At 39.0% G+C, this 26,151-nt stretch overlaps 1 protein-coding gene across 3 annotated transcripts in view; it reads left to right on the top strand.

Annotated features, from left to right (window-relative positions):
- Positions 1-26,151, top strand: part of Kctd16 (potassium channel tetramerization domain containing 16) — a 283,386-nt gene that overhangs the window by 25,550 nt on the left and 231,685 nt on the right. For 2 of the 3 annotated variants that reach the window (XM_013512335.1, XM_013512333.1), the window contains exon 3: positions 6,648-7,792. In XM_013512335.1, coding sequence (XP_013367789.1) covers positions 6,961-7,792 — 832 coding nt within the window. In that variant the 5' untranslated portion in view covers positions 6,648-6,960. Of the gene's footprint in view, positions 1-1,628; positions 1,755-6,647; positions 7,793-26,151 lie in introns of all 3 variants that reach the window. The other variant, XM_013512334.1, reaches the window with a different exon arrangement.

The following is a 26,151-nucleotide window of genomic DNA, read 5'->3' as shown; positions in this document are numbered from 1 at the left end:
TAGCTCAGCGGCAAAAAGCGCCTGCCTGGCAAGCGCAAGGTCGTGAGTTCGGTTCCCGGTACCGGAGAAAAAACCAAAAACCAAAAAAAAAAAAAAAAAAAAAAAAAGAAATAAGCACTATGGTGTGTACCTGTAATCCCAGCTATGTGAGAGGCTGAGGCAGGAGGAGCCAAAGTTTGAGGCTAGCCTGGGAAATTTAAGGAGACTCTGCCTTAAAAAAAATTAAGAAAAAAAAGAGATGAGTCAATATTTCTGCTGGTTAGGCTTCATGCTAATGAGATTATAGTTTTAAAACACATATGTAAGAGTTGGATTTTCCCAGCTTCGTGGTTAAATTATACCCTTCCAACCTTGACTGTTTGTTCCAGACAAATTTTGAAGGGAGACTTAAAATGTGATTTCATATCTACTATAGATACTACTGTTCTACCTACATACCCACATACACGCACTAAAATCCTTACACTCTCCTAACACATTCAATAATGTTGCTCTCATACTTTTTCTCACACCATACATATATATATTTTTTGAGACGAGGTCTTGCTCTGTAGCCCAGGCTGGCCTTGAACTCATGGTGATCCTCCTACCTCAGCCTCCTGAGTGCTGGGATTACAGGCATGTGCTGCCACACCTGGCTCTAGTGGCATATATATTTTTTTAAAATTAGATTTGAAAATGATGGCTTACTTGGAAGAACTTTATCCGGTAGACTTCTATTCAGAGGTGCTGTGGTGATATAAACAGCTTTTGCTTTTATTTTTATTTTATGTGAGTAGAGTTCAAGGGTATTTTCAGGGAAAGACTATGAGACAAATTACTAGACTGAGCATTTGCTATTATCTCGAAACTTTAGCTGATTCTGCGGCTAGCGTGGATGGCCTGGAAGCATCTCCTTCTTCAACTTTAAGATTATACAGATTCTTTCTTGTAAAGTTTCATATCATCAAGAAAGAGCACTGTTTGCTGCCTTCATCGTTTGCTTCTTACATAGCAAATCACTTCCTAGGATGGCTCTGAAGACTTGGCAGCTGTATTTTGTCTTTATTTTGTCATCAGTCACAGGATCTCTGTAAGCTTCATTTTATAGATAGGGAAGCAGAGGCTACCTGAGGTTAAGTGTTTTCTCTGCATCATAAGTGAACTATGTAGAACCAAGGGCAGCACACAGTACCAGGCATATTTCAGCAAATAAAAGGCGGCGCTCAAGTGTCTCTAACCTTTAAACAGTTTTTTCCATTGGTATGATTTTGAATTTGAGCATGTGCTTGCATTTGATTGTTTGAGTTCAGAGAGAGACGATATCAAATTTAACTTTGTATCTCAACTACCTAGTGCTGTGCTGGATCTGACACAGCCACTTACTAGATCTGTGTGACATGAAGGGATGGGTACCAGGAAAGTAACCTTTTTTTTTTTTTTCTTTCAAAAGGTAGTGGTATATTCATTTTTAGTCATTGAGACAGTGATTTTTTTCAGTTGCTACTCTGTTATTACATCTCCCTCCACAAAACCTAAAACTCAGTGAGCAAGCATCTTTACCTGCCATTTCATATTGGTGAGAAAAATGTTTTTGAAGTGGAACTGAATTTGGGTGTTTTTTGTTATTTCTTTATGTCTCTATTAAGGCTGGAGAACAATGACTTTACTGCTGTTGTGAATACTGATGGCATTTATTGCAACTTCACTAAGAACCACAGAACATGCCAGAGGACTTACACACATTGAAATAATTTGCACAACACACTTACGAGGTAGGATTTCTTATTGTCATTTAACCCTGGCTGCGCTGGTAGATACTGAGTTTCCTGCCCAAAGTCACACAGCCAGGCAGATGGGTAGACAAGGGGTAGAGATTATGGTGGGGACTTGGGGATCAACCTCCATAAACAGCAGCTATTATGGTCGCTGGTGATAATGCAGGCGTGCAAAACACAGTGAGTGCACAGCATGTTAGCATGAGTCAGTTTATGAGATCAATTCTCTGCCTGAGAGCAAAGGCAGTCAGCATAAAAACTATCTCTGCTTGGTGTGAGAGGAAACTTAAGAGTAGGTTAGGTGTAAGGATGTGGGATGTGATCATACTACTCCAAAATTAAAATTGTCCTTTTGAGAATAGTACTCTTCAACATTCAGCTACAGGAGTGGGACAAGGAAACACAGCCTAAGGCATATTTTATCAATTTCACAATTTACCTAACACAGGTCTTGATGTGCTGTATGTTTAAATATTACAAAGAACAGGATGGAACACTTTTCCCTTGCTTTTTCCCTAAGAGAATCGTTGCTGTCTGTTGTTCAGGCTTCAGGCCGAATGTGCCATCCCACAGTATTTCAGCAGAGAGCTGCCAGAAGAGAATAATAACACTCCCAGCGTTATCTGCTGACACGAAGGACAGGAACACTTACAGCCTAGGCTTGGCTTCCTGCCTCTTGTTAAGGGACCAAACAGCCGGGCTCACTGACAAGATCCCTGAGACATACTAGCATACTCCAGCACTATTTAAATCTCTGTAGGGAGTTCCTTTCAATGCTTATATTTTTTAAAATCTTACCTTTCATTTGCTTTCATCCTTGAGACTAATGGAACAAGAAGTATAATGTATTGGGGGGTGGACTTGACTTCTGTAGACCCCAATGGGAACAGATTTCAGTGGACACCCCAACTGTACCCCTAGCCTGTCGGGAGGTGTGAGACATAGACATTCCTCATTTCTTGAGGCTATGGGTAAATTAAAAAGTAGAGATTTTCAGAGAGCTAGCAAAGCAGTTGGTTCTTATTAACTGTTTACTAAAATAAACACTTTTAGCACAGAACAATATAACGTAAGGTGAAAACATAGGATTTCACATTCACAGCGTTTATGAAAGCTTTAGGCTATGTTTCAGGTGATACTGGCAAATTATAGATTACAGCATTAAGGTTGTCTGGTGAATGTTTTATTTTTTTTTCAGTCCTTACAATACATCTCTGTGAGCGTGTGCGCATCTCATTTCAAAGAGGAGTTTTATAGTTAGAATAAGAGGATTTCTAACCCTGTGAAGTAATAGTTCCCTGGTTTCCCATTATTCAATCCTCCTTAGAGGCTCTGCCTTTAGAACAAATGCAAACATTTATGCTTTGTGGTAATTTTCCAGGTTTAATTTTCCAAAAATTGTTAAAAACTACTTGTCTGAAAGATAATCTAACTTATGCAAATTTGAGCCCAGACTGAGCAATTTAGCACCTTAGCAAAACCTCGTTTCAAAAAAAATTCCCTAGTACCAAAAAAACCAAACAACCTATCCTATAAAACAGATCAATGAATAGAACCTGTCAACTTTTGAAATTAGACTATTCTTTTAAATCGTAAAATCTTCTATAAGTCCTTGCAATTTAAATTATTAGAAACTCTTTAAAATGACTTTTGGGTTTAAAAAAAATCTAGTAATTTTGAAATTCTTATTTTCTTCATTTGCCCTCACTCCGTCCCTAGTTTAGTGTAGATGAGATTGAAAACAGGATATTGGTTGTAGAGTAGACAGTGGTCTGAAGCCTGTCCTCCTGCTGTAGCTGTGCTGTGGATATGCTGCCCCTCTCTGGAACTCAGTTTTGTATATCTAAGGTAGGATGGTAGAGTTTCATTTCTCAAGTCTCTTTGAATTTTAAAGATTGGTATTTCTTAGCCACTTTCTCTATTTTCTGCCGAATTACCCCAGGCCTTTTTTTTTTTTTTTTTTTTTTTTTTTTTGAGACAGAGTCTTGCTCTGTAGCTCAGACTGTCTTAAATTTTAGATCCTATAGGTTGTCCTGCCTCAGTATTCTGAATGCTGGGGTTACTGGCTATGTGCTAAAGCCCTAGAATTCCTAAATATCCCTAAACTATTCCTTGACTATTTTAACACCTGATCTCCAAAGCTATTGTTATGATGTACTGTCCCACTCACAACCAAAACCAACACATAATAAGCATAGGTTTAGATTTATTTTTATCCTTGTCCTGGTGGCAGTGAAATGTTTATCTTATTGTCACAGTGACTAGCTCATACCAAGTAGACTTAAATTATTATAAAAACTTAAAAATAAGGGAAAACTACAGTTTTTGGGCTCAGTAGCTGCATACAAGTCTGCACTAAAAATTTAGGGCACTAGATGGCAATATAAGTGCATCACATAAACATTTCCTTGATTGGTACAGCGTTAAAATCCTGGAGATTGAGGCCAAAACAGGTTAATGCATTAGTTAAAGAAACAAAGTCAAATATAATCAGGTCTTAGAGTGTTAGCTAATATTCTGAACGTGTTCAGTAACCCAGTGCTTACTGAAAGAAAAGATTGCTAAAATAGAAACTAATTTATCTTACTGTTGAGCATATCTTAAGCTAATTCTTGGTTCCAGAATTGGCAATAGACACATGTATCCTATCGAATGTATCTTAATTCATATGTTCCTCTCCGTTTTTGGTTTTTACTTTTTAAAAATAGCAATTGTTTGGGAGAGAGTGTGCCTCCCATACATTATTCATTAATAAAGTAGTATATTCTTATAAGGAAGATGAGCCATAAGACACTGGGGTTTTACAGGGGAAATGGCTGACTTACTGTAAGCTCTTGGCTGGGCCATTATTGACTGGCAGGCTCCTCTGGAAGCACTCTGTGAGTGGATTAGGTTGCCCTGGAAATGCCTTCCTGAAGCTCTAATGATGCACTTAAGGGACCCCTGTGGGACAGGAGTAGAATGTCTCTTAGCAGGCGCCTCTTCCGCCGGGGTCCTCTGGGATGGGCTGGGAGCGGGCAGGGGCATGTCAAAGAGAGGCTCAGTGAGGGAACGGCCCCAGCAAAGGTTGCAGGTGGTCCTCTCTTACAGGTAAGCCAAGGTAGAGACTTAGGGCTAGAAACTGTGAGCCTCCTGTGGGTATAGATGTTTCATTGTTCATTTTGAAAGAGCAGCATTAATTTCTGTGCGCGCGCCAGTGTGTGTGTGTGCGTGTTTGTACGCTCGTGTGTGTGTGTGTGTGTGTGCGCGCGCGATTTATTTAATTATTTGGAGTGGTAGTGGCGGGGGAGATGGAAGAAAAGAAGGGCATTTGAGTGAATATGATTTTAATCAAAGGATTTGAAAAAGAACACTTTGTAGCTTGAACATTGAGTCATTCGGTGGGAATCTTTAGAGGGGAAATGCGCCCTTCAGGGGCAAATTCAGTGCGCCTGTAAATGGTTTCTTTGAAGATTTTCTTTTTCAAATGAAAATCATTTCTGTTTATCTCACTACTGGGGTGAAGGGTGATTGCTGTGCGTGTGTGTGTGAGAGAGAGAGTGAGTGTGTGTGAGCAAGTGTGAGTGTGTGAGCGTGAATGTGTGAGAGTGACTGTGAGCATGTGTGTGAGTGTGAGTGAGTGAGAGTGTGTGAGTGAGTGCACGCGCGCGCGTGTTGGGAGTGTTCCTGGAGGTGAAGGTAAGCAAGAAAAGGCCCAGGAAACTCGGACGGAGGGACTGACCGGCGGGAGGGAAGCGCCCGCGAGTCCGCCCCGCCGAGCGCCGCGTGCCGTCAGTCCCGGCAACCTGTCACCGCCGAGGAGGACGTGACCGAGCTGCCTCCGCGTTCTCCAAGCCTATTCCTTTAAGATGATGTAATAGTCATTTCCCTGGATGGTTTCTTGCCTGCACTGCTGAAACAACAGCCTCCGAACTGCACCGGGAGCTGTGGAACCAGCGGCGCCGCCGCCCGAAGCGCCGAGCCCCGGCCCCGCCGGTCTCTCCGCGCTCGGCTGCCCGGCGGCCTCGCTCCCGCCCCGGCTGGGAGCATGGGAGTCCGCCCGCCCGTGCCCGCAGGCGGGGTGGCTACCTGGGGCCCCAGCTGGCGCCTCTGTCCCGCTTTCTGCTTTTGGGTTTTCTGAAAGGCTTCTAAGTCCCGATACCTCTTGCAACTCTCCTCTGCTATAAGAATCCTTCTAAAGGTTTGATTCTTTTTTTTTTTTTTTTTTCCTGGAGAAGCTTTGGTTGAATATTTTTCTCTGCTTTACTTCTTCAACCAACCTCCTCTCATCACGGCTTAACTTTTTTTGTGGCTCGTTTTAACTTGAGATTGAGAGTGAATACATACACGTACATACATATATACAAATCTACATCTATATAAATACGTCTGTCTAGCTATATATGTCTATACAATTATTTCCCAAGAGCACATCTCTCTGGCACTTTCCATTGGTACCTCTGTCCTTTACCTGTTTGGGATTTGATGAGATCCAGATTCAGTGTGGCTGTGGATTTTGATTGTTTTGGAAATGGTTATTTCTTCACAAGAACTGGGTTTCCAGCACTCACTCAGGTAAGCTCTAAGACATTGCTTTTCCTGTCCTGCTTCTAAAAACTCCCTGTTTAGAAGCTGAAAATTGCATATTTCTTTTTAACGCAGAGATACAGATAGAATTGTTTTTAATATAATTGCTGGAGTCAGAGACTTAGGGATAAACATAAGGACGCAAAATAGCATGAGGGAAGCTACAATTTAATTGAGGAATGGCTGATATCAGTTGTTTCTGGGCTGCTTATGTAAAATAATCTCTCCCTCCTTCTTCCCTCCCTCTCTCTTCTCTCTCCAGAGGTCTCTCTTTTTCTGACTCATTCTGCGTTTGAGAACATAATTTTTTCTCTTTTCCCTCAGATGGACCTCTGAGTAACGGGAACTTGGCCTGCCTTGCCTACTGAGCTTGATGGAAGATCAGCTGTAAATGAGTTGATTATATTCCGTGAAGTAAGAGCGCATCACCGGCCAGGGGTTTAAACTACTTTTTCAGCATCCATTCACCTGTGGACTCTTCTCAATTTTGCTTTTCTGGGAGAAGAAACTGGGGTAAGAGGAGATCATTTTTAAATAAGTTAGCATCCTTTTCCTTCCCTCACAAGTTGATGCAAAGGCTGAGGCTGTGACTCCATTGGACTGCACCTTTAAATCAAAATAGCAGAAGAAAGGGACAATGGCTCTGAGTGGAAATTGCAGTCCCTATTACCCTCGAGAACAAGGGGCAGCAGTTCCCAACTCCTTCCCTGAAGTCATAGAGCTGAATGTTGGGGGTCAAGTTTACTTCACTCGCCATTCTACACTAATAAGCGTTCCTCATTCCCTCCTTTGGAAAATGTTTTCCCCAAAGAGAGACATGACTAACGAGATAGCCAAGGACTCCAAGGGAAGGTTTTTCATTGACAGAGATGGATTTTTGTTCCGTTATATTCTGGACTATCTCAGGGACAGGCAGGTGGTCCTGCCTGATCACTTTCCAGAAAGGGGAAGACTGAAAAGAGAAGCAGAATACTTCCAGCTCCCAGACTTGGTCAAACTCCTGACTCCTGATGAAATCAAGCAAAGCCCAGATGAATTCTGCCACAGTGACTTTGAAGATGCCTCGCAAGGAAGCGACCCAAGAATTTGTCCCCCTTCCTCACTGCTCCCTACTGACCGCAAGTGGGGTTTCATTACTGTGGGTTACAGGGGATCTTGCACCTTGGGTAGAGAGGGACAAGCAGATGCCAAGTTTCGCAGAGTCCCCCGAATTTTGGTTTGTGGAAGGATTTCCTTGGCCAAGGAAGTCTTTGGAGAAACTTTGAATGAAAGCAGAGACCCTGATAGAGCCCCGGAGAGATACACCTCCAGATTTTATCTCAAATTTAAGCATCTGGAAAGGGCTTTTGATATGCTGTCAGAGTGTGGATTCCACATGGTGGCCTGTAACTCATCGGTAACAGCATCTTTCGTCAACCAGTACACAGATGACAAGTTCTGGTCAAGCTACACTGAATATGTCTTCTACCGTAAGTACCAAGGGTTCTATTTATTTTTCATGCATGTTGATTTCTGCACAAATGTATGTGATTCCCATATCCTATCAATATCTAAGGAATATGGTTTGGGATTGTTGTAACTCTTAAATTACAGCTATAGTACTAGAGGTGATAGTTCAGTTTGCAAGGCTTACTTCAGGCAACTTTTATCTACTTTTCTAATAAGGTCACAGGATATTCAAAGGCCTTAAAAAAATCATAGCTACAAATGACAATGGTGTGGGTAATCTATGGAATGAAAACAAGCATGGTATCTTCTTTTCTTTGCTAGATGTTGAATTGTGAAGATAAAGTTAATGATTACAACTTGGCTCTTGGTCCATGAAAGTTTGGAAGAGTCAGAGTGGATGAAGTACTTCTGTCTATCCTTCAGTTCGACTGAGCTTTGAGGTCTATTAAGCTAGTTGCCTGAGACTTGCTTTTTTCAGGGGCTTTTCAAATCAAATTGGTGTCGCACTGAGTGATGTGGTCTTGGCTAGATGGCAGTACAGACTGCTGAAAGGCCCCCTTTCTCCCCCAAGTCTGAAATGTGCTTTTATGGGCTTTAAAAATCTGCTATTTGATTCTTTTTGCATTTTGTACTGAGACTGGAGTTGTACGGCAGACTTAATTAAACTGAACTTAATTAAGATCCATCTAAAAAGAACCAGATCCTTGGTAATTGTCCATCACATGCAAACACCTTTTAGACAGCTGAGGTGATAGAATTACTGACATCAGAGGAAGCCAGAGTGGGAGAAAAGGAAATGATTGTACTGATATCTTTTAAGTAGGGGCTCTTGGAGGTCAGTTCCTTTGCCTAAATGAAGACTTATGGTACAGATTGCCTTGTTTTATGAAATGGCATTATTCTAAACCATAAATTGTAAGCCATTGATCTCTGAAGGGAGAACAATAAATCAGTTTATACTGTTTGGTGCTTGATTTAACAGCTGATTTTCAACAGGCCTGGGAATTAGGTGAAGTAAATTCCATAAGGACTGCGTTTCCAGTGTTCACATTCAATTTCCTGCATTCTTATTTTAAAATAAATTCAGAGTTTGGAATTAAAATGTCTAAATGTCTGTAAACATACATTCAAGACTGGATTTCTGGGCTGAATTTTGCCTAAGATTGTGTTTATACATTTGAAGCTGGTGCTGGAAACTCTGGTAGAGAGGCTGGTGGGAAGCAGTGTTGTGTGTCCTGGGTATTTGGTTTTTAGAAGTGACAACACGTAGATTAAATAGACAAGACACCCTGTGGAGAAAAATTAAATCAGTTCAGAAGCACACTGGTGTCTAATAACAAGCATTGCTTGGTCTAATAACCTTATGTGTGGCCTTCACCTATAATCTGTGCTGTCCCTGTTCTACAACTTAGTCACTAGGTACTTCTTTTTACCTTCTGAAGAATTTCACGCTGTTATAGAGATAAGACTGATTCTTTACCCTTTTGTGGAGGAATTGGCATTATCTGTGATTCCAAAGAGAAAATATCTTTTCTAAACTTTTGGGGGAAATACATTTTAGAGATAGTTCAAATGTAGGTTTGTGATATTTACCATGTTCTACAGTTTCTGATATTTGAAAACCTGGCATCTTAAGAAGTTTCTACCCAATAATTTAATGCAAACATACCAGTCATAACCCCCAAAAGGACCACACTATATTTTTAATTCCTTGTCCACCTACATGAGCCTCCTAACCATAAATGTTGTGGCCCATTAGTTCAGTGGTATTTCTGTATTCATCAAAGTCTCATCTGCCTAACATCATGTCCTCTTTGGATTGCCCTGAAAGAGGCTCTGCTCTCCTGGTCATATAATTGTTTCCTTCTTTGTTGGAATGCTAAGAGGTTACTGAGGAACACTTTGTTCTCCATTGCTCTATGGCCAGGCTAGCGCAAACACACAGGGACTTCCTACTAACCATACGTATCTTGCAAATCATATACTTCCCTTTGCACCCAACACCCACAGCCAAGTATTAACTCTTCCACTGTCTTAGGACCAATAAAACTGACAGCTGGCTTTCTAGGGTGCATAACAGCTTCCGTGCAGCTGCTTAGCCATAATTATTTAATTAGAAGCTGCCAACTGTGCCTATATAAGCATTAATTCATCAAGCTGTTGTGCTCGGGTTAATGGGCCGAAACCATGGGAGGTGCTCTAAAGCAAGGAGTTGACTGCATGCCAAGATGCTTTTCACAGAGGAACTCAACTTCCTCCTGAGTCTAGTAGGGGGGAAGAGCGCACGCGCACGCGCGCGCGCGCGCGCGCGCACACACACACACAACTTAAATCCAAGGAATTAATTCCAAGCAATCAAACTCAAGTAATCAAACCCTAGAATAATGCAAAGTCTCTTTGCCTATATCTTTACCATATTAAAAAATGAACAAGGAATTAGTACACTGCACATGGTGTATGTTAGTCATGGAGAGAGACTCTTTTTGTCCCTGTTTGCCAGTTTTTCATGCAAGTGTCCCATAGGGAATTTGGGAGACCCAAATCTACTTACCAGTTATTAACAATTCTGATTGTTATCTTATTTAAATTTTCATGTGGACCTGGATTTGATGTAATTTTGGGTGAGTGTTTTGTTCATGTACAATTATAGACAATTAAAAAGTCAACTGGTATTTGTTATGTGTTTAAGAGAAAGGTATGACTTGTGTTTGACTACAACACTCACACACCAAAATATGATATGTGAGATACTATGGATTATGACTCACTTATCTATAACCAAAAGAATTAATATGAGTGCTATAGAAACATAAAAAAGTACATCTGTTTCTTTTGAATTGCCTCACAAAATATTCTAGGTACATCTTCTGTTTTTACTTAACACAATAAAAAGTTACCTTTTCTCCCTTCCCAACCAATTGGCTAAATAATACCTCTTTCTTTTTACATATTACATACAAGATGACATCATAAACATCAGACAGTGCTTCTTGGGTCACATCTAAATAAAATTGATGTGAAATAATTTGGAAAAGAGAAGTCCTGAGTCTGAACTAGATACTCAGTAGCCATCATCCGACTTACAAACAAAATCACAGGTGCATGGAAATAAATGAACTCCTTATTTCTAGAACCATTCTCCAAATGCCTAAGTGGGAAGATTGTTTTTGGTTGAGGAGAATAATGCACATTTCCTTAAGCCTAGTCATGAGTGAGATACTTCAAATGAATGCCTGAAAGCCCTCAGAAGTGAAGGTATTTGCCTCTAATAAAGCTGTGATAACATGGCCACAGGTAGGGAGCTTGATTCATGGGACACTTTACTTTAAAAATATACACTTTGAGTTCTGTGAATTACATAAACAATTACCTATTCATCATCTTTCCCACAAATGGCTGCTTCTAGGTACATAGCCTTCTTTTTTAGATTTCCATAAATTTTAAAGGCTTACTTCCATAAAAGTCTCTAAATCTCTAAATTACTCTACATACACAGTATATATTTTCAAGCCTTTTGAATAATATAGGATCTTGGCAAAAATTATATCAGCAAATTATGTCTTACTTAGAATTCAGCTGTGTGACCTTGTATCGGGAGGAAATATATGGTTCTGTCCAGTGTGCATCATTTACTTGCTACTTACCATAAAAGCGTCAATTAAAGGGTCTACTTTCAGAGGGAAACAGGTGAAAGTGCATCTGCTCCAAAATGATTATAGCTCTTTTTCTCCTGATTATTTGAAAGATACTCATAATAACTTCAATTTTTATTCCCCATAGAGATATGAGGTTGGCACATTCAAAATGAAACAGCAGAGTGTAGACACAACTAGGAGTGCTATAAGGGTTGGTCCCTGCCAACATTTCCATCTCCTCTTTTTGTGGCTTTCTGTCCTCTCAGCTTGGACAGCTCATAACTGCCTCTCTCAAGTTTTCTCCCCATGCTATAATCAGAGCTTGTTGTCAGGAAAACTGCTCTATCATTACACTTAGAATGAACTGAAGGCATGGTGTGACTTTCCTCAGAAGTATTTGTGCAGAGGAACACTTTTAGTAGTTGTGGGTCATGCTGCAGCCTTTCACTCTGATGGGGCCTCATCATGAATTCAACCTAGATCCAATGCTTAGGCAGATCTTGGATAGCAGCAATGCAGGCGTAATGATGTAGTTTTTTCTTATTTCATTAAAATGCCATGGACTGAAAATTGGTATCATTATTGGTATAATGTGACATAAGGATACTAGGAAAATATTGCCGTTTTCATGTCCATGCCAAATAGTAAGATCTATTACCTGGGCTCAGTTCCTTGTGGGGGAGGATTAAAATAGCTTCTTCCTGGATGTGTAGAACCCCTGAGTGAATGTGGCAGCAAGAGACATGCCAGCGTGTGAACAGAGAGAGAGAAGGAGGCCTTTGAGGTGGCTGCCAAGAGTCCTGATATGTTAAAAAATATGTATGATTGGAAAGAGAACACCAGATGTTCCTAACAGCCCAGTGAGGTTTAGCTCTTATCAAGAAAATTAGAAATGGAAATAGTTGAGAGTCCACAAAGCACCACCAAACACCTCCAACTGGAAACACAAGGAGGAATGACTGTACGTAGGAGTGCCCGTCCAAGACACAGGAAAAATACCTTCCACAGATTAGTAGACAAATGCTCAGTTTCCTTACCATTATTCATCGCTGTTTTTTCTTTTTGGTCATTACTTCATTTGGTCATGACTTTCTCTAAATCCTGCTTTTTTTAATAAATTAATTCCTTTCTTTGTTTCAGAATGTTTTCAAATGTAAACAAATGTAGGGACAGTAACACAATACAACTCTGCATAAATGACAATTATCTGCAAGAAGAAAATCTTATTTCATCTATGCTTTTATTTACTTCTTCTGTCTGCACTGCATTGTTTTTTACACTGCATTATTTTGAAGAAAATCCAAGATATAAATTATATTATTCATCCAAAAATACCATAGTATCTATTTCTAAAATATAATGCATTTTAAAAATATCATTATCACTTGCAAAATTATTCTTTGCTTTTTGATACTGAAGATTGAACCCAGGTCCTTTACACTAAGCTACATTCACAGCCCTTATCTTTAGACAGGGTCTCGTTAAGCTGCTAAATTCCCAGGCTAGGGTGGAGCTTGCAGTCCTCCTGCCTCAGCCTTCTAAGTATTGGCATTACAGGTCTATGCCACCACACCCTGTTAATTCTCCATTATCATGAAATAACTGGTGAGTACTCAAACTTCCCTACTTTTCTCACTTTTTCTTAAATTTGGTTTAACTCAAAATCTAAGTGAAGTTCATTCATTTGTTTATTCGGTTTCTTTATTTTCTGTCATAATTTTAAAAATATCACATATAACATGTGCAACAAAGAAGTAAAGTGCATCTCTCTCACTTTTGCTGATTTTTTTAACAATCTATTAAAGCAACCAGGTTGTTTGCATGTCATCTATACTACCTTCTAGGTTTTGCTTATCTATCTCTGTGATGTCTGTGATATCACTGATACATCCACCCTTCCCCATAAACTTGTTAGATATAGATTCTGAATTCTATAGACTTGATGAGACTCAGTTTTAGTATTTTTGGCAAGAAATTTTCATTGGCAGTGGAAAGTACATTTTAAATGTGTGTTGCATTGAAATGCCATGTGCTATGGAGGCAAGGTAAGGACATTTTTACTGTTAGCCTTTTCAGGTTCATCATATGAATAAATAGTAGTGGGGTAAAGTCTGATTTCTTCATTGTCCAAGGTGATTCTTTTGACAAAGCAAGTGATGTAAGACCCTATTTTCCTTCCAGTATTTCAAGACCTGTCTCGAATTCCACAATAGTTGTCCACTTTGGTCTGGTCTGCCATTAGCAGTGCAGTAAGCCTCCCGAGATGAGACGGGGTCCTACTGACGGTGAGCAGGAATTATTTTGGATGGGAAATTTCACATTCTGCCTATTCTATTTTTACATTTGACAATCTTTGGATTCCTTCAACTGTGCTGATGCTCCATTGAATTCACCATCTGTGTTTTCCAAACCTCCTCTTTTCTTATGATTCTTATCTCAGTAAATAGTATCATCAGTTACTGAGTTGCCTGAGGAAAAATAAAACTTACATGACATACTTAGCTCTTCCTCCTCCCCAATCACTTCCTCTTATCTCCAACAAGAGCTGTTGGTTCTTCTTCATACCTCTCAGGTCTGTCCATTTCTTTCCCTCCTAGGGATGCTACTCTGGCGAGGTGACCAGCACTGTTTTCTAGATTACTGCAAAGAAACTCATCTTGTCCTCCACATTCTACATCCCCCTTTGCCTTGTTTGATTAATTCGCTCTGCTGCAAATACGGTGAGATACCTCAACCGTGAGTCTGACCATGTCACTCCTCCACTTAAAGTTCTTCATACCTCATACTTGCATCTGCAAAAACTCCTTGGCATAAATCACTGCCCTATATGAAATGACCTCTGCTTCCCACTCCAGTCTATTGTTGTTATCCTATTCTCTGTATTTCAACCCCACCATAGTAAACTTCTTTCAGTTTCTAGGTATTGTTATGCATTTGTTAATTTTATTTTTGTGGGCAACATGTTCCTTCTGCAGGAACTTTGCCTCTACTTGCTTAGATTAACTAAATCTTCAGATCTCACCAGGAAGTAACATTTTCTAGGAAGCCATCCCTAGTCCACCATATCTGGATATGGCACTTCTTACCTTTGCCTCAGAGGACCCTATTTTCCTGTACTATAGCACAGATAATATTGTGATATACTTGCATGTTACCTGTCTCTCCAAATATGAGCTTTGTGAAGATAGACACTATGCCTATGTCATGTTCTCCACAAGACCTGGTATAGCACGTACCACAAATATTGGAACTCTAAATATTTCTCCAAAAAAAAATTTAAAATGAGAACTGCAGTGTTTTGTTATGGTCATAAATGCCACTACCTTGAATATACTGTTGCATTATCTCTTAATAGAGGAACTGGAAATCTATGGTGGTGTGATTAATGCTTTAAATAATAAAAACGGTATGTCTTCACTTTCACTGAGTGCTAAGCATTTTACATACAAATTGGAATTTTCACGGAAAGCTGGTGTACTCTTAGCACCTGCACAAAGATTGCAACTCTAGGGAACTGAGAAAAACACTTACCGGCAGCCAAGTCTCCCGTGGTCTCCTTTTAGTTGATTCATCCAAGCAGCAGCAAATTGAAGCTGGGTGGGGCAGTGTTTAAGGAAAAACCCAGGAGGGACTCAGGATTCAGAAAAGTGCTACAAAATTGATAAAATATCCCCAATAGGACAAGAACTCTACTTGAATACAAAGTGTTCTGTGAGACTTGCTTTCTTAATTTTCTTACTGCTAAAGTGTTCCATCTCCTTCCTTCTTCTCTTCCCATAAATGTTAATGATCAGCCCTTAATGCCAGAGGCAGCATGACATGGTAGTTTAAAGCCTGGATTTTGAGCCCAGGTAAAAGTGTGGTATTTGCCTAATAAAAGGATGTTCAAAGTTGCATCCCAGCTGTGCTACCTACTGTCTATGTGATCTTTAGCAAGTCATCCTCCATCTGAGCTCCATTTCCTCATGTAAAATGAAAAAGAGAACAATGATATTTGACTCATAAGGTTGTTATAAAATTCAAATGGGTTGATACATTATAAAGTACTTATAACACTTCCAAGGGCTCTATCAGTGTTATAGAAATGTTAATAAGTTGGGGCTGGGGATTTAGCTCAGCAGCACAGCACCTGCCTGGCAAGCTCAAGGTCCTGAGTTTGATTCCTGGTACCAGAAAAAAAAACCAAAAAACCAAAAAAGCAAAAAAAAAAAATAAAATAAAATAAGTGCTGGAGAAATGTTAATAAGTGCCTAGACCCCTCGTAATAACGGTACAGAAGTCACAGTTTCTCCCTTTAAGTAACTTATCTGATTTTTTCTGATAGTCTTGTGGGCTACTTTGTCTAATTTGTTGATCTAGTGTGTCAAAATGAGCACAACAAAAATATCTAGACGTTTACCTCATAAAAGGTAATTCTGGCTATTTGGTTTAATGGAATGGGAATAAGCATAGAGTAAATTCTTCAAAAAGCTTCAAATTAAATGTAGGTATGTGAGATTGCTATGTGCCAGTTATAAAGAGAGAAAGGGAGAGACAGAGGGAGAGAGAAAAAGAGGGAGAGGAAGAGGGGAAGAGAGAGGGAGACAGGGAAAGAGAGAGAGGCAGAGGGAGAGGGAGAGAGAAAAAGAGAGGGAGAGGGAGAAGAAAGAGAGGAGAGAGAGAGAGGGAGAGGGAGAGGGAGAGGAGGAGAGAGAGAGAGAGGGAGAGGGAGAGGGAGAGGGGGAGAGGGCATGAGAGAGAAACTTCAAAGCTTAGTAACTCTTTCCTCTGGCTATTCCATAATGGAAATCATTAACAATGGCCTTTTTCCCCACCTGCTTTCAACATGTGGCTTTTCAGAGCCTACAATAATGTTTGATAGAATTGAAAATTAAGAATAGTTTAAATTATACATGCAGTCGCTGTAGAATTAGAATAACCTTTTATGAATCTTAGCCTAGAGAGTTTTCTTCATGGTGACAGGAAATGGTTATTGACTATGCCACTGATAACAGAATCACTTACATTATTCCAGAAATGAAAACAAGACATTTTGTTTCATACTGTGTGTACCTGTGCATTGTGGTATTGAGAGGAGTAAGTTTGTTAATGGGGGGCTGTTACCATATGACCCATTCAAAAGCTGCCCCATGTGAAGAAATTCACACTTTGCTATTACATTCATCAACCCCATTCTCATGCAGAAAGTTACAGTCATTTTCTCAACCCAGTTTTTTAGCAACCTTTTATTCTGTGTAAATCTGATATTGTGATTAAGAGCTAGTTAGTTGCTTTGATGAAAATAGAAGGCAACATGTTATACATAATGTGGTGGCAAATTTAAAGAAACTTTCAGGCTGTTGTATATTGTGAATAGCTCATATTTACAATGCAAATGAAAGGGAAAAGGTCGCTAAACTCAGGCATTGTTACATATTGTGTGTGTGTGTGTGTGTGTGTGTGTGTAAAAGGGACCTAGGTGCAACAGAGAAATTTTAGTGATTAGCACAAGGGAAATAGAGCATATGGGTATTTGAATGTGGCAAAGGCATGGAATTAAAACGAGGGGAATATTCTTGACTCACAGAAGTGTTAGTGTTGCAGAGTTCTGAAAAATACCCAAAACAGAAAAAGAGCTGACTTACAATGCAAAGCACATTGAGCACTGGTATGAGGCATCACTACTAATTTTCTTACAGTTTAAGCATTCATTATGTCAGTAGAAGACGTTTTCCTATGGGCATGTGTCTGCAAATTTACACTGTAACACAAATGGAAAATCAGATTCAGTTTTCATTAAATTGCTTTCTAGTCAGTAAGGGGAAATGTCTTTTTATTCTTTAAACAAAAGGATACCTGTGTGGAATTCAATTCTGACGAGCTGCAACAATTAATATCAGAAGATATTAATTTCTACTTGTCCAATAAAGTTATGTCTTAAAAAATGAACAGGTTTGCTTGAATTTCCTGGCCAGATACTCATGTGGCACGGAGAGGTCATGATTGATAACATAATGTGTGTATGATACTTTTAACAGTTGTAGACCTACTGTGGATCTTTAGAGTTATAAAATATGTATTGTATTTGTTTGAAAAGACCTTATTGGTTCACACTTAGTAGGGATCTGACCTACATAAAGTACCTTTTGAAAGCATGGTCCACTTGAGACGGGTAGAAAATGTCAAATCTGCATGCAAAGCATCAGGATTCTGATTCATGAACTCTTTATAATAATTTTCTAGTACTTCTCCACAATCTGCCAGGGAAGTGATTAACAATCTGCACAGACTTAATTGATTGGGAACTGCAGGCACTTCAAGCTTTCCCTCATCCTCACACTTCATAAATACAAAAAAAAATGTAGTCAAATGTAATCTTATTTTTAAAAACTTCTTCACATCTCTTCATCAGAATGCCCTTCTTCAACAGGTATATTGAAGTCTGGCCTCAGTTATTTGTTCTGCTCACTAACTTGTAGGTCTATGAGTAAATGCATATACTGTGACCTTTCTCTGCTTTTTGCTTTTGTGTGTGTTAGGTTTCTGGACATCTCATAGACTGGCTCAGATACCCTTAGGTATATGTACTGAACATCAACAAGGCACTCAAGATTGCGTGGAGGTATTCCTAATATACCCATGGAGCTTGTGGTTAAGCAACAAATTAGATTCGTAAATGGGAAATTTGGTGTAATTGGGAAGTGTAAGCTGAGAGGGGAATAGAGAGGAAGCTGATAATCTGAATTTGGGGTGTCCCCAAATTAAACTAGATTCAAATTCATGATTAGTGAAACAAAAATGCTTAAATCTTTAATGAATCTCTTGATTTTAAGATACTGACTGATGAAGTCATTAACATTGTATCCTAGAATGGCTTAGGAAAACCTTAACATCATGAACAGTTCTTTGGATTCTCATTTAATTGGTGTTTTTCAAATGATAGTTGTGTGAATGATTTTAGTCAAGCCAGGAACCAATACCACCCCTTTTAACTCAATTTTCTCTTTTATTGAAATATGTCTTGTAAAAATACAGGTATGTACAAGATCGGCATCCAAATGATAGACTATATGACTAGTAATTTATTTTAAAGGTACTTTATAATTGTTTCTGTGGTGTCCTTTCATGAAGACTCTCAAAGTGGCATGTGTCATTATTTTTACTTTGAGGATTACTGATTTACCTTGCTAATCTTATGCAGAAATCATTTTCATTGACTACCATGGTGCTGAACACACAGGAGGTGCTCAATAAACATTTGTTCAATGAATGAGTAAATTCATAACACCACATTTTAAAGCAAGGAAATGCGAAATGTAAAATTAATGAGATTTGTTTTCTATTTCACTTGATATTTACTTTTAATCATGGATGTACCCTTTGAGCAACAGTAAAAATATGGTTGAGTACACTAACAGCATTAAACCCATCTGGATATAAACCTTCATTCCATCACTTTCCACCACAATGTATTTGGGAAAGTGTGTTAGTTCCTCTGTACCTCACATTATCCATATGAAAAAGCAGCACAAGGAAACTTCTTTCCTGGCAGTGTTGTGAGATCTAAGTGAAGTTCAAGCAATCTTCCTAGCTATGCTTGTAGGAGTAGCCAGGCATTTTGTCTGCAGGGTCTTTTTAGTTCATTTAGCGATAGGTATGTTTGGATCCAGAAGGAGAAACTAAGAATGTGGATACAGTAGAGTGGACCCTGGCTACTGTTGAAGAAACCAAGCTGCTACCTCTGGTCTCATTCTGGACTATCACTATATGCCTCCTGACCTCAGATAAAGATATATTAATCCCACACTCTCATTTCTCTAGCTCCCTTGGTGTGCTCACCTCTCCTGTTCCTCCTGAAGGTGCTCAACTATCTGCAGTGTCTACATGCTAGGTTTTTAGCAGTCTTTATGACTGGCTGGTCTCTTTTGCACGTCCAGATGCTGCACTTATGTTTTGTCTCTCCAAAACACTTCACCCATCTCTGCATCCTGCTCATCCTTTAAGGTCAAGCCTTCCTGAGTTTTCATTAGAAAAGCACTCTGATAATATCCCAGCTGAAGTAGCCAGTGACTTCCCAAATATTTTCTGCACAATACCCTGGTTATTTCCACGTTAGCAGTGCTCAAAGGACTAATTATTTGCTTGATTTATTATTTTGTTCTCTTTTTGTCTCTGTAGACTGAAAGACTCATGAAGCCAGGAGCTATATTTTTCCTGTTCTTTGTATCTTCAACACTAGCGTAATGTCTGGTACATAGCAGGCACTCAGTAAGTTAATTTTTGTCTATCTTCCTCACATCATTGTTTAAAATGATAACAACAGAATTCCTTCTCATTGTGAAGCTGTGAAGACAACTGAAAAATATATACACACACCTGTGTACACACACGTGCACACACTTACATACAGATTTGGCTAGTATAGTAGAAACAATGAAAGAGAAAAGGAAAAGATAACTTATAGCTAAGAGAAAGGATGAGTGATATGGACAGGAGTGAGAAAAATTACTTTGCAATGTCACTTAACCTCTCCAACCCTCTGTTGCCTTAATCATATATATGACAAGGATAGTGAGCCTATTTAATTATCTCACAGGATAATTAGGAAATGATATGGCATGCATGAGGTGATTATGCTGCTTGATTAAATGTCGGCTATTAAGGCAAATTTTATCTCAGCTTGACTGACCATCTAGATAATGTCTTAAGGACAGATAGCTACAATGAAGGAGAAAGCGATAAATTTTCTCTATTAGAAAATTGTCAAAGCATTTAGGCATCAACACTTGAAATAGGCAAAAAGGTTTTAGTAGACTCAAATCTCCAGCATTGTAATTATGTAAGAGTAAGTGGGATACGACATTATGTTGGGTACATTTTGTTTCCTTAACTCATGTCAATGGCCATACGTCTTTGTTGTACAGTAACTTGCCAAATGGATAGAAACAAGTCCCTTATCTAAGTCCTGGAGACTATAATATTGGGTTGGAGCTTCAAATATATCTTATATGGTAGGAAGAGTACTGACTTGATTTATAAAATGAGAGTGTCCCGGCTGGAGTAAGGGGAACATCATGATTTAATGACTCAGTCTCTTATCCATGTCAACATACTATAAATGAAGTCCAAGGTAGAAGCCAACAGACACAATATTTTCCAGAAAAACTGTTTGGATTGAAGTGGGAATTGAGTGTAGGGAAGTTGCCTACCCCCATCGCCTCTTTTTTTCCTTTCTTCCTGGTGGCCCTTTAGGCAATTCCAGGAAACCTAGGGCTCACATAGTGTGGATTTTTCAAAAACTTAAACAAACGGTGAATGTTTCCGTTTTTAAAAATAATCGTTTGGCAGTTTTGGTTAGTTTCTTAGCTGTGTGTGGATTTTTACTTGTTTTGTTTTCATTTGACATGTTTAGTTCTTGTTTTTTAAAGTTTTTGTTTGCTGTACAAGTGATTGCATTCCTTGTGGTAAGTTGGGACCTGTACACTTTAATTCTTTTTCCATCCCCTTTCCCTCCTCGCCCTCCCGTTCCCTCCATCTCTTGGTCCTGCTTTCATTTGCAAAGGATCTATCTTGCTATTTCCTATTATATATCTCATATTTTACTCTTTATTCGTATTTTAGGTTTCTCCTGTAAGGAAATCAGTGATATTTAAGCTTGTACATCTGATATGTCTGATTTATTTCACTTATGTTTAGTTCTTAAAACAGGTCTGTATGAAGGCAACTATTAGAAAAATTAAGAGCAAAAATAGTAATTGTATTTCTATTTTTGCATATTTAAGAGAAAGTTCACTTAGTTACTTGCTTTATATTCCTTTGTATCAAGAGAGGCAATAGAAGTTATTCTTTTTGAAAAGAGGATGTAGAAAATTGTTTCTATGACTGACTTTCTATGTTCTCTACCTGCTAGTTTGGAATTGTTTTCTCTATTGTTAATAAAGCCTCAGCTTGGTGTATTCTGTTAGATCATTATAACATGTATTTCCTGCAAAGAGCTTACAAATCTGTGGCAAAGACTCTAGTTATAATAGTGCTTTGTATTCTGACATGAAGACTTGATTGTAAACCAAAATAACCTATTTTGGGAGTGTTTGAATATAACCCCTCCTACCAGCCATTCTTCAAATAGAAAATAGCAGGAACATTTTCTTTTATCATAGCTTGTATATGTTCATGTTTTTCATAGCCTGTGATTTGCCTTGATAATTTTCTTCCTTTTGTGGAAAAACGAATTTTCTTCAAAATAACCAGATGCAGTATAATCAACTAATCAATTGCTGACTTAACTTGCCATTGCAGTCCTCCTGATTTAAGACAGAAATATATATGGGCATACAGTAAACTTAAATTTTAATATGTTAACAGTAATCATAAGTATCCTTTGTTGAACTCTATTTCATGTACTATGTAAAATGTTTTTCAATTAATTCTTGCAAACCCTGTATGATGAGAAACAGGCTCAGCAAGGATTAATGTATTTGCCATCACACTGTTAACGGCTGTTACAGGATTTCTGTGTAGGAAGAACTTAATCACATCTGTCTGGATTTAAGTTTGAGAAAACATTCATTCATGAGAATGGGGTAAAGGGGGGCTGAGGGAGCTCAAGTGTCGTGATGTGGCTGAACTTTAAATAACTCTGTCTACGTCAGAGGCCCACGTCACCTCTGTGTTATCTAATAGTTGGTACCAGCGGAATTCAAACCCCAATTGCCCTGACCCCAATTCTGGGATTCTAAACTGTCATGCCATACCTCAGAGATGCCAGATGGCAGTACTGCCTTTTTTCGAGTTGTCAACCAGCTATTCAAGGGAACCACCTCACAAGATTAAATGAGAAGCCCACATAAGCCTCCAGCAGGGTGTGTGGATGGTAGAAGGTGCTCAATACAGCTGATTTTCCTCTCTCTTCCTCTTCAGATTTCTAGTCTATAGACACGATTTTCTCATGGTACAACTTCAAAAAAAAAAAAAAAATTAAACCAGATTGGACCCAATCTGCAAATCTGTCCTCAGTTACCCACACAGAACTTCTGGGATACAATCTCTTCTCACAGAGACTCCTACACAGCATTATTTTTAAGAATTTGATTTTCTAGGTACCACACATATGAAAAGGCACAAGATTTCATAGTACAGAAAAGAAGTTAAAAACATTTGAAATGAAATAGGGAGAATTTATTTTTATCTTCCTCCACTCCACCAAGTACCTAAGTAAAAATAAATTAATTAAATGTATATGTATATTTACATTTAAAAGGATTATCAGTAGTTTCTGATTCTAGAATTATTGGCAAGATGAGATAAGTGAGGTATTTCAAGCAAGAAAATGCACTCACCCTGACAAGAATAGTTGGTTCCCGGAGAAAACATACATTTAAGCATAAGCGCACGACATACCTGAAACTGTGTAAGTCACAAAATGTTCTGAAAATGAACTTCTCTTTTAGTACATAGTTTTCCCAGTTTTGCATTTGGGGAGAGTTCTTTGGGAAAATAATTTTTGTATAAATATTTTATGTTAATAATAACATTCTATGACTTTTAGAAACCCAGCCATTTGCAAGGCTACAACCAAAAATTAAAAAGAAAAACTATTCTTAAATTTAAAACTAATTTATTCTCTTATTCTCTTCCCCTTCTGAATTTTGATGAACATTTTAGAACCTCGGAGACAGGGAACAGACTTATTTTTCCTCATTTCTAAATTAATCCTTCATTAACTGTTTACTTTTCTCTAAAACGAATTATAGCTGCCACGGACTGAGTGCGAATCATATTAAATGCTTTTGATAAGTGCTTTGTAGATAGCACTGTGTTCTCTCTTGCTGGGTGTGGTCAGGTGCACCAGTTAATATGGTGGCTGAAGCAGGAGGACCACAAAGTTCAGTTCCAGACTGGGCAACTTGGCAACTTAGCAAATCAGCCAGAACCTGTCTCAAAGTTAAAAAAAAAAAAAAAAAAAAAAAAATTTAAAAACCTGGGGATATAGTTCAGTGTGAAGGTTCTGGATTCAGTCCCCAATATCACCACCAAAATTATATGTATACTGTTTTTGGAACATGAGAATGTATCATTAAAACAATTAGTAGGAAGGTATTATTTTTTTGCTATTTTACAGGTGAGAAAATTGAGACTTAGGAAGAACCTTACTCAAGTTCACAGCTAATAAATAACAAAACCAAGATTCAAACTCTGGTCAAGTCCCCTGATTTCAAACACTACAAATGTCTTTTAATTCCAGTGGATTGTTTTTAAAATGTAGATCTTTTCCTGTCCCCAGTTTTGTATTTTAAAGCATTTAGAATAATCATGAAAATATAGTGAGTATAAAGTGGATATTGTTCCTTTGGCTACTGTGAGACTGAACCTAAAGAAATTCTGTGTTTGATGCTGAGAAAAAAATCGAATATGTGTGAATATATAATAAAATATAAGATTTATGAGAGTGGTTTATCTCTGCCTGGTTCTGTGCTGAGAGTTTTATGTATTATTCATTTATTTAAAAAACTTTATTAAACATCTAGTATATACTGAATAGTATTTTAGGCATTGAAAATTCAGTGTTGAATAATAAAAATGTGATTTTCTGTCTTCAAGGAGCTTGTATTCTAGGGTGTGTGAGGGGAGCGTAATAAACAACGTGCATAAGTGAAATGTAAATTGCATCACAGTGAAGAGGACGGGGTTAGCAGTGTGTGTTGTAATTTCAGACAGAATGCGGGCAAGTCTGCACTGAGGTAGTGATATTTAAATAAAGGCTTGTAGGAGACAGGGTCTCAGACTGTGGGGGAGCTGATAATTGCAGAGCAAACACGAACCAGGGCCTTGAGGTAAGAGAGTGCAGGGTCCATTGAGAAACAGTGTGTGGCGGCAGTGTAGCTGAGGCAGGTAAAGAAGGTTAGAAGTTAGGGAGACCGGAAAGGTGCCAGGGGCCAGGCTGCATGGAGACTTGTAGACCTCTGTAAGGACTCTGGCTTTGGCTCTGGGTGACGGGGGCAGCCATTGTGGGGTTTGAAGCAGACCAGGCACGTGATCTGTCCTATTTTAAAAGTTGCCTGTGTGATATTGGACATTTGACCTATATTTTCACAGGCTAGATGTATTCAACTCTGGCTGCTGTTTTGAAAGCAGACTGATGAGGCCAAGGAAGTAAGCAGGGCTGTAAAATAGAGTTATTAGAATTATCGTATGGTGAGAAGGTGATGGGTCAGCCAAGGTCAGTAGGAGTGGAAGCGGTGAAAATGGGCAGATTCTGAGTATATGGCGTGGATGTGTTGTAAGAGAAGATAGGTAGATAGACAGACAGACAGATAGATAGATTGACTGATAGATTCGTTATTTTTGTGGTACTGGGAATTGAGCCCAAAGCTTTCTCATTGAACACTACCCACAACTCTTTTTTGTTGTTATTTCATGGTGAGGTAGGGTCTTGCTAAGTCACCAAGTTGCCGGGTCTGGCAAACTTGTGATCCTCCTGCCTCAGCCTCCCAAAGTGCTGAGATTACTGGTGTGCACCACCACACCCAGCTGGCTCCAAGACTTCCATTTTAAGTGAGTTGGAAGAGTAGAGTTACTTCTAAATGAGGTAAGGAAAACTGAGGGAAGAACAGGTTCTGTAAGTAATAGAGGACTTCAAATTCTGGACATCTTAAATTGGAGATGCTCATTAAACATCATGTGGATGTATCAAGTAGGAAGGTAAATATTTGGGTCTATGACTGAGAAAACAAGATATAAATTTGTAAGTCATCAGCCTGTAGAAAGTATTTAAATTAAACAGACTGAATGATAGTACCCAGTAATTAATGCAGTAAAAGAATATAAATCTATGAACTGAGGCTTGAACTCTCAAGAGTTAAGGTTTAGCAGCTGGGGAAGAACCTGCATAGCAGACACAGAAGAGAAGTCAAGTGGGAGGAGAATAAGGAAAGTGTGGTGTCCTGGAAGTCACGAAAATGCTTCACTGCTAGGTGTGGTGGTACACGTCTGTCATCTCTGCACTCAGGAGGCTGAGGCAGGAGGATCGTTATGAGTTTGAGGCCAGCCTGGGTTACATAATGAGTTCAAGGTCAGCCTGAACTACAGGGTGAGACCTTGTCTCAACCCCTCCACAATGCCCCAAGTAGGAGGGAATGATTACCTGAGTCTACACTCATGAAAGAATAAGTTCTGTCAGGACTGAGGCCCTTTGGATCTACCAATATGGAGATCATTGGTGACTTTGACAATAGCAGTTTTAGTGAATTCATTGAGGGTGAAATCCTCATTAGAACTTATCTTAGAGGGAACAGGAACGGATAAACTCAGAAAAGTGAGAATAAATAGTACTTTAAAGAGTTTTGTTGAAGTGGAATAGAGAAGTTAGGTGGTGGAACAGAGAGTGAGAATTAGGAGAGTTTTTTAAGATGGTAGAAGAAATGCCGTGTTTGTGTGCTCACAGGAAAGACTAGCAGTTCAAGGAAAGTCAACAATGAGAGACAGAGAGAGAGGGAGAGAGCGAGAGAGGGAGAGAGAGAGAGACAGAGAGAGTGAGTACTGGGAATTTTGTGGTACTGGGAATTGAGCCCAAAGCTTTCTCACTGAACTGTACCCACAACTCTTTTTGTTGTTATTTCATGGTGAGATAGGGTCTTGCTAAGTCACTAAGTTACCTGGTCTGGCAAACTTGTGATCCTCCTGCCTCAGCCTCCCAAAGTGCCGAGATTACTGGTGTGCACCACCACACCTACCTGGCTCCAAGACTTCCACTGAATGAGAGGGGG

This window comes from Chinchilla lanigera, unplaced genomic scaffold (genome assembly GCF_000276665.1).
Source record: "Chinchilla lanigera isolate Chin_1 unplaced genomic scaffold, ChiLan1.0 scaffold00014, whole genome shotgun sequence".
Classification (NCBI taxonomy): Eukaryota; Metazoa; Chordata; class Mammalia; order Rodentia; family Chinchillidae; genus Chinchilla; species Chinchilla lanigera.
This window is presented reverse-complemented; position numbering and strand designations above follow the sequence as displayed.